The 13,702-nt window shown below is 51.3% G+C and overlaps 1 protein-coding gene across 3 annotated transcripts in view; it reads left to right on the forward strand.

The window, feature by feature from the left end:
• Positions 1-13,702, forward strand: part of PDE3A (phosphodiesterase 3A) — a 298,794-nt gene that overhangs the window by 261,840 nt on the left and 23,252 nt on the right. For all 3 annotated transcript variants that reach the window (XM_029052392.1, XM_029052378.2, XM_029052387.2), the window contains exons 9-13: positions 2,450-2,587; positions 7,460-7,571; positions 9,712-9,825; positions 10,641-10,840; positions 12,103-12,306. In XM_029052392.1, coding sequence (XP_028908225.1) covers positions 2,450-2,587; positions 7,460-7,571; positions 9,712-9,825; positions 10,641-10,840; positions 12,103-12,306 — 768 coding nt within the window. The remainder of the gene's footprint in view (positions 1-2,449; positions 2,588-7,459; positions 7,572-9,711; positions 9,826-10,640; positions 10,841-12,102; positions 12,307-13,702) is intronic.

Here is a 13,702-nt window from a genome sequence, read left to right on the forward strand (position 1 = left end):
GCTCTTTTTTGATGATGGAGAGAAGCTCTGTTGGAGGACCAGAGGTCCTTCTGGGGGTCCTGGGGAGAGAGCCCGGCTCTGGGGACCGGAAGAACCGAGTTGTAGCCCCGACTCTCCCTGGAGTCGGCTACCGTGGGCAAAGGCCACATTTGCCCGTCCCCCTTGCCTACCAGCTCACTCTTTGCGCTTGGGCCCTGGCGGGAACGCGACGAAGGGAGCCAGAGAGCCCCAGTGGCGCTGAGCGAGCGTGGGGACTCTGTCCTGACATCTAAGCCCCGAGGCCCATCCGCCTTTCCCGACGGGAGACGCCATCCATCTTTGAGTTGGAATCAGAAGCAGCGTGGCTCGGTGGAAAGAACATGGGCTTGGGAGTTCGAATCCCGGCTCTGCCACTTCTCAGCTGTGTGACTTTGGGCATGTGCCTCACTTACTTCATCTGTAAAAGGGGGATTAAGACTGTAAGCCTCATGTGGGACGACCCGATTACCCTGTATCTCCCCCAGCGCTTAGAACAGTGCTCTGTACATAGTAAGCGCTTAACAAATACCAACATTATTATTATTATTGTTAAATCTCTCATCTGGCCTCTTGAGAACTGAGGGGGTAAATGGGCACCACAGTTCCCAGTTCAGAGTTGGGAAAATGGAAATAGTGTCCCAAAGTCAGAGATGGGGCATCTGAGGCATGGCCAAGTCTGCTCGTAATCTCCGCCCTGTCCGGGGAACTCGATAACCCAGAAGGACCAACACTAGAGGCGTGAGGGGAGAGACGTCCAGCATAGTGGATAGAGCCTGAGTCCAAAGGTCATGGGTTCTAATGCCGGCTCTGTCATGTGTCTATTGTGTGACCTTGGGCAAGTCACTTATCTTCTCTGGGCCTCAGTTTATTACCCTATTTATTTTGTTAATGAGGTGTACATCCCCTTGATTCTATTTATCGTGTTTATGTTGTCTTGTTTTTGTCCGTCTGTCTCCCCCGATTAGACTGTGAGCCCGACATTGGGCAGGGATTGTCTCTATCTGTTGCCCAATTGTATATTCCCGAGCGCTTAGTACAGGGGTCTGCACATAGTAAGAGCTCAATAAATACTATTGAATGAATGAATAAAATGGGGATTGAGACTGAGCCCCACATAGGATGGGGACTACTGTGTCCAACCTGATTTGTTTGCAACCACCCCAGTGCTTAGTACAGTGCCTGGCACATAATAAGTGCTCAACAATTACCAAAATAATAATACCGATAATAGTTATTAGTATTATTGTTATTTAATTGAGAAGCGGCGTGGCTCAGTGGAAAGAGCACGGGCTTTGGAGTCAGAGGTCAAGGGTTCGAATCCCGGCTCGGCCACTTGTCAGCTGTGTGACTTTGGGCAAGTCACTTAACTTCTCGTGCCTCAGTTACCTCATCTGTAAAATGAGGATTGAGACTGTGAGCCCCACGTGGGACAACCTGATTCCCCTGTGTCTACCCCAGCGCTTAGAACAGTGCTCGGCACATAGTAAGCACTTAATAAATACCAACGTTAACATTAAATGGGAGAGAGTCGTTCACTAAAAGAGCCACCCCTCGAAACCAGAAAGGAGTGAGGAGAGAGGAATTTCCCCCCCCCCCACCTCCCAACTGGTAGTGGGCTTCCAGTCAGCTCAGGGTTTAGGCAGGAGTTACAGGAGCACTATTATTTTGTTTAATGAGATGTACATCACTCAGATTCTATTTATTTGCCATTGTTTTTACCAGATGTTCTTCCCCTTGAATCTGTTTATTGCCATTGTTCTTGTCTGCCTGTCTCCCCCGATTAGACTGTCAGCCCATCAAAGGGCAGGGACTGTCTCTATCTGTTGCCGATTTGTACATTCCAAGCGCTTAGTACAGTGCTCTGCACATAGTAAGCGCTCAATAAATACTATTGAATGGATTGAATGAATGAAAGGAGCAGTGTGGCCTAATGGATAGAGCACGGTCCTGGGGATTAGAAGAAGCCGGGGGACAGACGGACCTACGTTCTAATTCCAGCTCCACCACTAATCTGCTGTGTGACCTTGGACAAGTCACTTCACTTCTCAGGGTCTCGGTTCCCTTGACTGTAAAATAGGAATTAAGACTGTTGAGCCCCATGTGGGACAGGGACTGTGTTCATCCTCATTAGTTTGTTTCTATCCCAGCACTTAGTACAGTGCCTGGCCCATCTTGAGCATTTAACTTATATCATTTTTAAAAAAGTTATCATCTGCCCAGAGGATTCATTCATTCAATCGTATTTATTGAGCACTTACTGCATGCAGAGCACTGTACTAAGTGCTTGGGAGAGTACAATTCAACAATAAACAGACATATTCCCTACCCACAGTGACCTAAGCTGTCTAGGCCAGTGGTCACTTGTGACCCCTGGGTTTCCCACCTCTAATACTAAGTGTTTTTTGTGTTTTTGTGTCTGATCCTTGTGCAGGATAAACCCATTCTTGCTCCCGAACCCCTCGTCATGGATAATTTGGATTCACTAATGGGGCAGCTAAACACTTGGAATTTTCCCATCTTCGATTTGGTGGAAAAGATCGGACGCAAGTGTGGCCGGATCCTCAGTCAGGTAAGATGAAGGAGAGGTCATTTTCACAAAAAGAAGGCAGCAGCGGAGGCGGAGGAGGAGGAAGAGGAGAAGGCCCACTTCTCTGTGCCTCAGTTACCTCATCTGTAAAATGGGGATTAGTAATAATAACGATGGCATTTGTTAAGACTTTACTATGTGCCAAGTACTGTTCTGAGTGCTGGGGTAGATGTAAGGTAATTAGGTTGTTCCACTTGGGACTCGCGGTCTTGATCTCCATTTTACAGATGAGGTAACTGAGGCACAGAAAGGTTAAGTGACTTGCCCACAGCTGACAAGTGGCGAAGAACCCAAGACCTCTGACTCCCAAGCCCGGGCTCTTTCCACTAAGCCATTTAGTCATTCAAGTCTACTCTAAATCCATAGCAGGAGAGAAGGAAACTTCTATGTGGAAATGTGAATTGCGAGCTAAACATGGTGCTTTATGAAATGCCGTTGAGATACAGGGTTTTCGTTTTTTTTTTTTTTAAACAACCAGTGTTCCCATTAAAGGAAGGTCCGTTTCTCTGCAGTAAAGTGAAGAATGAGAATACGGGATTGATGGCCAGAAAAAATGAACATCTTCCTCTCACTTTCAATTACCCATTCCAAATTCATTTAGAATTAGGTGGAAATGTATGACTTTGGTCATTCTCTCAAACCTGGAGGAAGAAAACTGGGTAGAAACCAGTGGTTTTAGTTATTGATATTCACGGCGAAATAAGATTAAGGTTCCAACTCCTTTGTTGATAGGAGAAGCGGCATTTATTGAGCACTTCCCAAATCCGGTGCTCTGTCAAAATAATAATAATAATAACCGCAGCATTTAAGTGCTTACTGTGTGCCAAGCACTGGGGTGGACACAAAACGATGAGGTTGGACACCCTCCCTGCCTCACACAATCTGAGGAAGAGCTACTATTGAGTGACCATTTTACAGATGAGGAAACTGAGATCTTGAGAAGTGAGGTGACTTGCCCATGGTCCCAAAACACAGCAGGTGAGGTGATAGAGTTGGAATTATTCATTCATTCAGTCGTATTTACCGAGCAATTACTATGTGCAGAGCACTGTACTAAACGCTTGGAAAATACAATTCGGCAACAGAAAGAGTGAATTCATTCAATAGTATTTATTGAGCGCTTACTATGTGCAGAGCACTGTACTAAGCGCTTGGGATAAACAAGTCAGCAACAGATAGAGACAGTCCCTGCCGTTTGACGGGCTTACGGTCTGATCGGGGGAGACGGACAGACGAGAACAATGGCACTAAACAGCGTCAAGGGGAAGAACATCTCGTAAAAACCGATGGCGACTAAATAGAATCGAGGCGATGTACGATTCATTAACAAAATAAATAGGGTAACGAAAATATATACAGTTGAGCGGACGAGTACGGTGCTGTGGGGATGGGAAGGGAGAGGTGGAGGAGCAGAGGGAAAAGGGGAAAATGAGGCTTTAGCTGCGGAGAGGTAAAGGGGGGATGGCAGAGGGAGTAGAGGGGGAAGAGGAGCTCGGTCTGGGAACGCCTCTTGGAGGAGGTGATTTTTAAGTAGGGTTTTGAAGAGGGAAAGAGAATCAGTCTGGCGGAGGTGAGGAGGGAGGGCGTTCCGGGACCGCGGGAGGACGTGACCCGGGGGTCGACGGCGGGATGGGCGAGACCGAGGGACGGCGAGGAGGTGGGCGGCAGAGGAGCGGAGCGTGCGGGGTGGGTGGTAGAAAGAGAGAAGGGAGGAGAGGTAGGAAGGGGCGAGGTGATGGAGAGCCTCGAAGCCTAGAGTGAGGAGTTTTTGTTTGGAGCGGAGGTCGATAGGCAACCACTGGAGTTGTTTAAGAAGGGGAGTGACAGGCCCAGATCGTTTCTGCAGGAAGATGAGCCGGGCGGCGGAGTGAAGAATAGACCGGAGCGGGGCGAGAGAGGAGGAAGGGAGGTCAGAGGGAAGGCTGACACGGTAGTCTAGCCGAGAGCCCGTAATAGTAAGGTAGCCATCTGGGTGGAGAGGAAAGGGCGCATCTTGGCGATATCGTAGAGGTGAAACCGGCAGGTCTTGGTAACGGATAGGATGTGTGGGGTGAACGAGAGGGACGAGTCAAGGATGACACCGAGATTGCGGGCCCGAGAGACGGGAAGGATGGTCGTGCCATCTACGGTGATAGAGAAGTCTGGGAGAGGACCGGGTTTGGGAGGGAAGATGAGGAGCTCAGTCTCGCTCACGTTGAGTTTTAGGTGGCGGGCCGACATCCAGGTGGAGACGTCCCGGAGGCGGGAGGAGATGCGAGCCTGAAGGGAGGGGGAGAGGACAGGGGCGGAGATGTAGATCTGCGTGTCATCTGCGTAGAGATGGTAGTCAAAGCCGTGAGAGCGGATGAGTTCACCGAGGGAGTGAGTGTAAATGGAGAACAGAAGAGGGCCGAGAACTGACCCTTGAGGAACTCCAACAGTTAAAGGATGGGAGGGGGAGGAGGCTCCAGCGAAGGAGACCGAGAATGATCGGCCAGAGAGGTAAGAGGAGAACCGGGAGAGGACAGAGTCCGTGAAGCCGAGGTGAGATAAGGTATGGAGGAGGAGGGGATGGTCGACAGTGTCAAAGGTGGCAGAGAGGTCGAGGAGGATCAGAATGGAGTAGGAGCCATTGGATCTGGCAAGAAGGAGGTCACGGGTGACCTTAGAGAGAGCAGTCTCGGTAGAGTGGAGGGGACGGAAGCCAGATCGGAGGGGGTCTAGGAGAGAATGGGAGTTAAGGAATTCTAGGCATCGATTGTAGACGACCCGTTCTAGGATTTTGGAAAGGAAGGGTAGTAGGGAGATAGGACGATAACTGGAGGGGGAAGTGGGGTCAAGAGCGGCTTTTTTTAGGATGGGGGAGACGTGGGCATGTTCGAAGGCAGAGGGGAAGGAGCCCTTGGAGATTGAGTGGTTAAAAATAGAAGTTAAGGAAGGGAGGAGGGCAGGGGCGATAGTTTTAAGAAGGTGAGAGGGAATGGGGTCCGAGGCGCAGGTGGAGGGGGTGGCACTTGCGAGGAGGGAGGAGATCTCCTCTGAGGATACTGCAGGGAAGGATGGGAAAGTAGGGGAGGGGGTCGTTGGGGGGGAGGGGAGAGGCGGAGGGGTGACTTTGGGGAGCTCAGACCTGATCGTGTTGATTTTCGTGAGGAAATAGGTGGCCAGATCATTGGGGGTGAGAGATGGGGGAGGGGGAGGAACAGGGAGCCTAAGGAGAGAGTTAAAGGTCCGGAACAATCGGCGGGGGTGACGGGCGTGGGTGTCGATGGGTGTCAATCCCTACCCAACAATGGGTTCACAGTCTAGAAGGGGGAAACAGACAACAAAACAAGTAGGCATCAATACCATCAAAATAGATAAATAGAACCAGGGATAAATGCATAAAAGGTAGGATAGGAGGAGCATAGGGAAAGGGAGGGCTCAGTGTGGGAAGGCCTCCTGGAGGAGGTGAGCTCTCAGTAGGGCTTCGAAGAAGGGGAGAGAGTTAGTTTGGCGGACGTGAGAGGGAGGGCATTCCAGCTCTGTGGTGGGACGTGGGCCAGGGGTCGATGGTGGGACAGGCGAGAAGGAGGCCCAGTGAGGAGGAGAGCGGTGGCAGAGAAGCGGAGTGTGCGGGCTGCCATGGAGAAGGAGAGAAGGGAGGTGAGGTAAGAGGGGGCGAGGGGATGGAGAGCCTTGAAGCCAATAGTGAGGAGTTTTTGCTTGATATGGAGGTGGATGGGCAACCACTGGAGATTTTTGAGGAGGGGAGTGACATGCCCAGAGTGTTTCTGTAGAAAGATCATCCGGGCAGCAGAATGAAGTACAGACTGAAGCGGGAAGAGACAAGAGGCTGGGAGATCAGAAAGGAAGCTGATGCAGTAATCCAGGAGGGATATTATGAGAGATTGTACCAGCAAGGTAGCGATTTGGGTGGAGAGGAGAGGGCGATTCTTGACGATATTGTGATACGCTGCAATGCTCTGCGCGGGGAAGCGGCATGGCATAGTGGCCAAAGCCCGGGCCTGGGTCATAGGTTCCAATCCTGACTCTGCCAATTGTTTGCTGTGTGGCCTTGGGCAAGCGTTCCTCTGCCGCTCACCTCCTCACCGTCCCCCGTTCTCGCCTATCCCACCGTCGACCCCTGGCCCACGTCCTCCCGCTGTCCTGGAATGGCCTCCCTCCTCACTTCCGCCAAAACTCACTCTCTTCCCCTCTTCAAAGCCCTACTGAGAGCTCACCTCCTCCAAGAGGACTTCCCAGACTGAGCTTCCCCTTTTCCCTCTACTCCCTCTCTGCTCCCCCTCTGCCCTCTGCTCCCTCCCCTTTTCCCCCTTCACCTCCCCTCAGCTAAGCTCCCTTTCCCCCCTTTCCCTCTGCTCCTCCCCCTCCCCCTCCCCTCAGCACTGTGCTCATTCGTATATATTTTTATTACCCTATTTATTTTGTTAATGAGGTGTACATCACCTTAATTCTATTTATCGTGATTATGTTGTCTTGTTTTTTTCCGTCTGTCTCCCCCGATTAGACTGTGAGCCCGTCAGTGGGCAGGGATTGTCTCTATCTGTTGCCGAATTGTACATTCCAAGTGCTTAGTACAGTGCTCTGCACATAGCGCTCAATAAATACTATTGAATGAATGAATGGGGCTTGTGACTGTGAGACCCCCATGGGACATGGACTTTGTCCACCTGATTAGCTTGTAACCACCCCAGCTCTTATTACAGTGACTGGCACATAATAAACACTTAACAAATACCATAATTATTATTATGATCATTATTATTGACAGAATGATTGATAGAGAGGTGGCCCCCTCTCCATTCCTGGGGACTTTCGACAGGCTCGTTTGCTTGTTCGCATATTTTGATTGTTGGTTTCTTTGCTCTTCAGGTGTCCTACAGGCTTTTCGAAGACATGGGACTTTTTGAAGCTTTTAAAATTCCAGTGAAGGAATTCATGAACTACTTTCACGCCCTAGAGAACGGCTATCGAGAGATCCCTTGTAAGTAGACAATCCCCGTTCCCCTGCCTTCTTAGATTGGGAACTCCACAAAGGACAGGGACTGTTTCTGACCTGATCAACACTTATCCTCCCCAACGCTTACAACAGTGCTTGACACAAAGGAAGTGCTTTTTTTTTATGGCATTCGTTAAGCGCTTACTATGTGCCAGGCACAGTATACCAAGCGCTGGGATAGATACAAGCTAATCATGTTCATTCAATTCACTCATATTTATTGAGCACTTACTGTGTGCAGAGCACGGTACTAAGCACTTGGAACGTTCGATGCGGCAACAGATAGAGACAGTCCCTACCCGACAACGGGGTCACGGTCTAGAAAGGGGGAGAGAGGCAACAAAAGAAAACAAGTAGACAGGCATCAATACCATCAAAATAGGTAAATAGGTTCATAATAATAATAATGTTGGTATTTGTTAAGCGCTTACTATGTGCAGAGCACTGTTCTAAGCGCTGGAGGAGATACAGGGTCATCAGGTTGCCCCACGAGAGCCTCACAGTCTTCATCCCCATTTTACAGATGAGGGAACTGAGGCACCGAGAAGTGAAGTGACTTGCCCACAGTCACACAGCTGCCAAGTGGCAGAGCCGGGATTCGAACCCATGCCCTATGACTCCCAAGTCCGGGCTCTTTCCACTGAGCCACACTGTTTCTAGGTTCATAGATATATACACATCATTAATAAAATAGGGTAATAAATATGTACAAATATTGGACACAGTCCCTGTCCCACATAGGACTCACAGTCCTAATCCCCATTTTCCAGATGAGGGAATTGAGGCACTGAGAAGTGAAGATTCTTGCCCAAGGTCACACAGCAGGCAAGTGGATTAGAACACAGGTCTTTCTGATTCCCAGGCCCACGTTCTATTCCCTAGGCTATGCTACTTCTTCATTCTAAGGACACAGTTGTCTCCTAACTCTGTTATCCTCTCCCTAATGCTCAGTACAGTGCTCTGCACACAGCCAACTGTATAGCCTCTTTGAGGACAGGGATCGCGGCTACTCATTCTACTTTTTTATGATATTTGTTAAGCACTTACTATGTTCCAGACACTGTACTGAGCCCTGGGGTAGAGCCAAGCTGATAGGGATAACAATAATAATAATAATAATTGTGGATTTGGCTAAGTGCTTACTCTGTGCCGGGCACTGTTTTAAGTGCTGGAATGAATACAGGCAAATCAGGTTGGACACAACCCTTGTTCCACACGGGACTCACACTCTCAATCCCCGTTTTACAGATGAGGGAACTGAGGCCCAGAAAAGTGACCTGCCCAAGGTCACACAGCAGACAGATGGCAGGCTTGGGATTAGAACCCAAGTCCTTTTGCCTCTCGCAAACGCTCAGTAAGCAGCGTGGCTCGGTGGAAAGAGCACGGGCTTTGGAGTCAGAGGTCATGAGTTCGAATTCCGGCTCTGCCACTTGTCAGCTGTGTGACTGTGGACAAGTCACTTAACTTCTCTGTCCCTCAGTTCCCTCATCTGTAAAATGGGGATGAAGACTGTGAGCCCCACGTGGGACATCCTGATTCCCCTGCGTCTACCCCAGCGCTTAGAACAGTGCTCTGCACATAGTAAGCGCTTAACAATTACCAACATTATTATTATTATTTTGAGTGACCGTCACCATCGATCGTATCTCCTTCCATTTCGAGGGACAGATAGAGATATAGCACAGTGTTCTGCACAACGGATAGAACCCAGAGATGGATCGATGGTCCAGTGGGATGTAAAGAGTCTCTCCGGCCGCTGCTGGCCGACTCTCCCGGGGATGATTCCCCTTGATTCTATTTATTGCTATTGTTCTCGTCCGTCCATCTCCCCCGATTAGACCGTGCGCCCGTCAAAGGGCAGGGACCGTCTCTATCTGTTACCCATTTGTCCATTCCAAGCGCTTAGTACAGTGCTCTGCACGTAGTAAGCGCTCAATAAATACTATTGAATGAGTAGGCTCGCAGGTCCGGTGGGTCCAACAGGTGGGGCTTGGGATCTTCACTTAGTCGTCCTCGGGCCCTGAACGGCGATGCGCTCGGTACAGCGCTCTGCCCACGGTGAGCGCTCAATAAATGCGATTGAACGAATGAAATCCTCTGCCCTGCCCTGCTCTGTCCGCACCAGATCACAACAGAATCCACGCCACCGACGTGCTGCACGCCGTGTGGTACCTCACCACCCAGCCCGTGCCCGGCCTGCCCACCAGCCTCAACGACCACGGATCGGCCAGTGATTCAGGTCTCCGCTCCACGGCCGCTCTCTGTCCGTGTACGCGGGGGTGTGGGTGTATATGCCTGTGTTTGTGTGTGTGGTCATGAGGGTTTCAGGTCCGTGTGCACCTGTATTTGCAGGTGCATTTGGGTGTCTATGTGTGTGTGATTTGTACATTCCGAGCGCTTAATACAGTGCTCTGCACATAGTAAGCGCTCAGTAAATACTATTGAATGAATGACTGAATGTGCGTACACATATGTATTTCCTCCTCGGAACCAATAATCATACGAATAACTTTGGCATTCGTTAAGCGCTTCGGCACCGTACTAAGCGCTGGGGTAGATACAGACAAATCGGGTTGGACTCGGTCGCTGTCCCACGTGGGGCTTCCAGGCTCAATGCCCATTTTACAGATGAGATGACTGAGGCCCAGAGAAGCGAAACGACCTGACACGGCAGACAAGTGGTGGAGCTGGGATTGGAACTCATGACGGTCATGACTCCCAGGCCCGCGCCGCAGCCACTCCGTCATACTGCTTTTCACTAACTCTCCTCCCAGCTGGGTGACGGGACGTAAATCACCCGGTGTGGCAGGGAATGTGCAATAGACACAAGCGCTTAGTACAGAGCTCTGCACACAGTAAGCGCTCAGTCCGTATGATTGTCTGACTTGGGGTCCAGGGCGTCCTCGTGGCAGGGTGCGCGCGCGGGGGTGTGTGTGTGCGTGTGAGCACACGCGGGAGGTCGGAGAGCGAGCGTGCCCCCGCGGCTTCAGTGCTGACCACGCGACCCGTGTCCGGCCCCCGGCCGTGTCCCCCCCTTTCCCTCCTCACCCCCAGACTCGGACAGCGGGCTCCCGCACGGCCACACGGGCTACGTCTTCTCCAAGATGTACATGGCGGGCGAGGAGCGGTCCGGCTGCCTGGCCGGACACATCCCCGCCCTGGAGCTGATGGCCCTCTACGTGGCCGCCGCCATGCACGACTACGACCACCCGGGAAGGACCAACGCCTTCCTCGTGGCCACCAGCGCCCCCCAGGTGAGCCTCCGCGCCCGGGGTCGGGCGGGAGGGCGGCCGTTCGTATCGAACGCTTCCTGTGGGCAGAGCGCGGTCCTGAACGCTGGTCTGTCGTGTTCCCTGTGGCGAAATGGCCGAGCACCGTGGGGTCTCCGGCTCCCTGGTGACCACCGGGTTCACGACTGGACCCGTGGTACCGGGAGGTTTGGAGAGAGGGCCTGAAAACCGGCGACAGCCCGTCGCGGTGACTGTGGGGGTGATATCGAGGGCCTGAGGTGAGGACGGAGAGAGGAGGCCGCCGTTTGGGGCCTTGTCCGCCCTGACCGGAAGCTCACGGGCCCTGTCCGAGAACGGGGCTGAGCAAAGCTTGGGGAAAGGTGCGGGGGCGGGTTTCCAGCTCACACCAGGATGGGGGGGCCGGGTTCCCCTTCCCCCGACCCCCGGTGAGCGAGTAAGGACCGTCAGCCTCCCCGAAAGACCGAACCATCAGTCAGGCTTCAGCGTCGATTCAGCCCTTCGGTGTCTCTCCCCGGGGAGAGGCGTGAAGTCCAGAGATCAAGCCCCTCTCTCTTTTTCTTCTTACGGTCTCTGTTAAACGCTTGCCGTGTGCCAAGCGCTGTACGAAGCGCCAGAAGAGCTCATCTAGACCGTGAGCTCGTTGTGAGCGGGGATTGTCTCTCTTTATTGCCGAATTGAACGTTCCCAAGCACTTAGTGCTGTGGTCTGCGCACGGTAAGTGCTCGATAAATACGACTGAATGAATCATCAGGTTGGACAGTGTCCAGGTCCCACGTGGGGGTCACAGTCTGAATCCCCATTGTACAGTTGAGGGAACTGAGGCCCAGAGAAGTAAAGTGACTTGCCCAAGGTCATAGAGCAGAAAAGTGGGGGAGCCAGGATTAGAACCCAGGTCCTTCTGACTCCCCGGCCCGGGCTCTTCCCATGCCGCCCCCATTTGAATGGCCGCCGTCTGACATTACCCCTTGATCACATGGCCTAGTGGAAAGAACGTGGACCTGGGAGTCTGAGGAACTAGGTTCGAATCCCATCTCCACCTCTCAGCTGCTGTGTGACCTTGGACAAGTCACTTCACCTCTCCGTGCTTCAGTTTCCTCATCCTCAGAATGGGAATTCAATACCTCTGCCCCCTCCTATTTAGACCGTGACTCCCTAGTGGGACCTGATGAACTCGTATCTAGTCCAGCGCTTAGTACAGCGCCTGGCACGTAGTAAGTGCTTACCGGATACCACAGTTATTATCGTTGTGGCGCTGATTCTCTCAGGCCGTGCTATACAACGACCGGTCGGTTCTGGAGAACCACCACGCTGCCGCCGCGTGGAACCTCTTCATGTCTCGCCCAGAGTATAATTTCCTGATCAACCTCGACCACGTGGAGTTCAAACATTTCCGCTTCCTCGTCATCGAGGCCATCTTGGCCACCGATCTGAAGAAACACTTCGACTTCGTGGCAAAATTCAATGCCAAGGTAACTCGCTGAGCGCCCGTCCTCATTCTGTGGTCAGAGAGGAAAGGAATCGTCGGGAACATAACTCAGCTCCAGTGGCGCGGGAGTTTGGCCAAGACAACGGTGTTCAATGGTCCCTGAGGAGCAGCGTGGCCTAGTGGCTAGAACCAGGGCCTGGGAGTCAGGAGGCTTTGAGTTCTAATCCCAGCTCTGCCTCTTGCCGGCTGGGTGTCCTTGGGCAGGTCACTTTACTTCTCTGGACCTCACTCACCTCAACTGTAGAATGAGGATTACCTCAACTCAACTGTAGAATGAGGACTGTGAGCCCCTTGTGGGACGGGGATTGTGTCCAACCCAATTTGCTTGTATCCTCCCCACCACTTAGTGCAGTACCTGGCCTATAGTAAGCACTTAATAATAATAATAATAATAATAATGATAATGTTGATATTCGTTAAGCGTTTACTATGTGCAGAGCACTATTCCAAGCGCTGGGGGAGATACAGGGTAATCAGGTTGTCCCACGTGAGGCTCACAGTCTTAATCCCCATTTTACAGATGAGTTCATTGAGGCACAGAGAAGTGAAGTGACTTGCCCACAGTCACACAGCCGACAAATGGCAGAGCTGGGATTAACAAATGCCACAGGTGCTATTATTATTATTATTATCATTATTATGCTCCATCAGTCCTGGAAGACTTGTGGAGGAGTCTGTTCAGGTAACTTTGGAAGAGTCAGTCAACTAATGCTATTTCCCGAGTGTTTACTCCGTACAGGGCACTGTTCTAAAAGCTTGGGAAAATACAATGCAACAGAGTTGTTAGACTCAATCCCTACCCACAGATGGCTGACAGTCTACAGGATGGATGACCTCTGAGTGTATGAGAGGAGACTTTATATAAAAATAATAATAATGATGATGGCATTTGTTAAGCGTTTACTCCGTGCCCAGCACTGTTCTAAGCTCTGGGGTAGATCAGGTTGTCCCACATGGGGCTCACAGCCTTAATCCCCATTTTACAGATAAGGTAACTGAGGCGCAGAGAAGTCAAGTGATTTGTCCAAAGACGCACAGCTGCTCAGTGGTGGAGCCAGGATTAGAACCCACGACCTCTGACTCCCAAGCCCATGCTCTTTCCACGATGCCAAGCTGCTTTCATTGTGGGTAGGGAAGGTGTCTACCAACTCTGCTGTATTGGACTCTCCCAAGCACTTGATACAGTGCTCTGCACACAGTAAGAGCTCAATATGTAACACTCACCATCTGACAATTGGGAAGAAGTTTGATGGGTTCACAGAATGGAGAGAAGTATCACACAGGAGACCAGAGGAGGATTCAGTGGGTAGGGGTGGTGCAAAGAAACTACCCAAGAGTAAAGGTGGTAGTCAAGTGTAACAGAATCACTCAATCGATCC

The sequence above is a fragment of the Ornithorhynchus anatinus genome, chromosome 2 (assembly GCF_004115215.2).
Source record: "Ornithorhynchus anatinus isolate Pmale09 chromosome 2, mOrnAna1.pri.v4, whole genome shotgun sequence".
NCBI classification, from domain to species: domain Eukaryota; kingdom Metazoa; phylum Chordata; class Mammalia; order Monotremata; family Ornithorhynchidae; genus Ornithorhynchus; species Ornithorhynchus anatinus.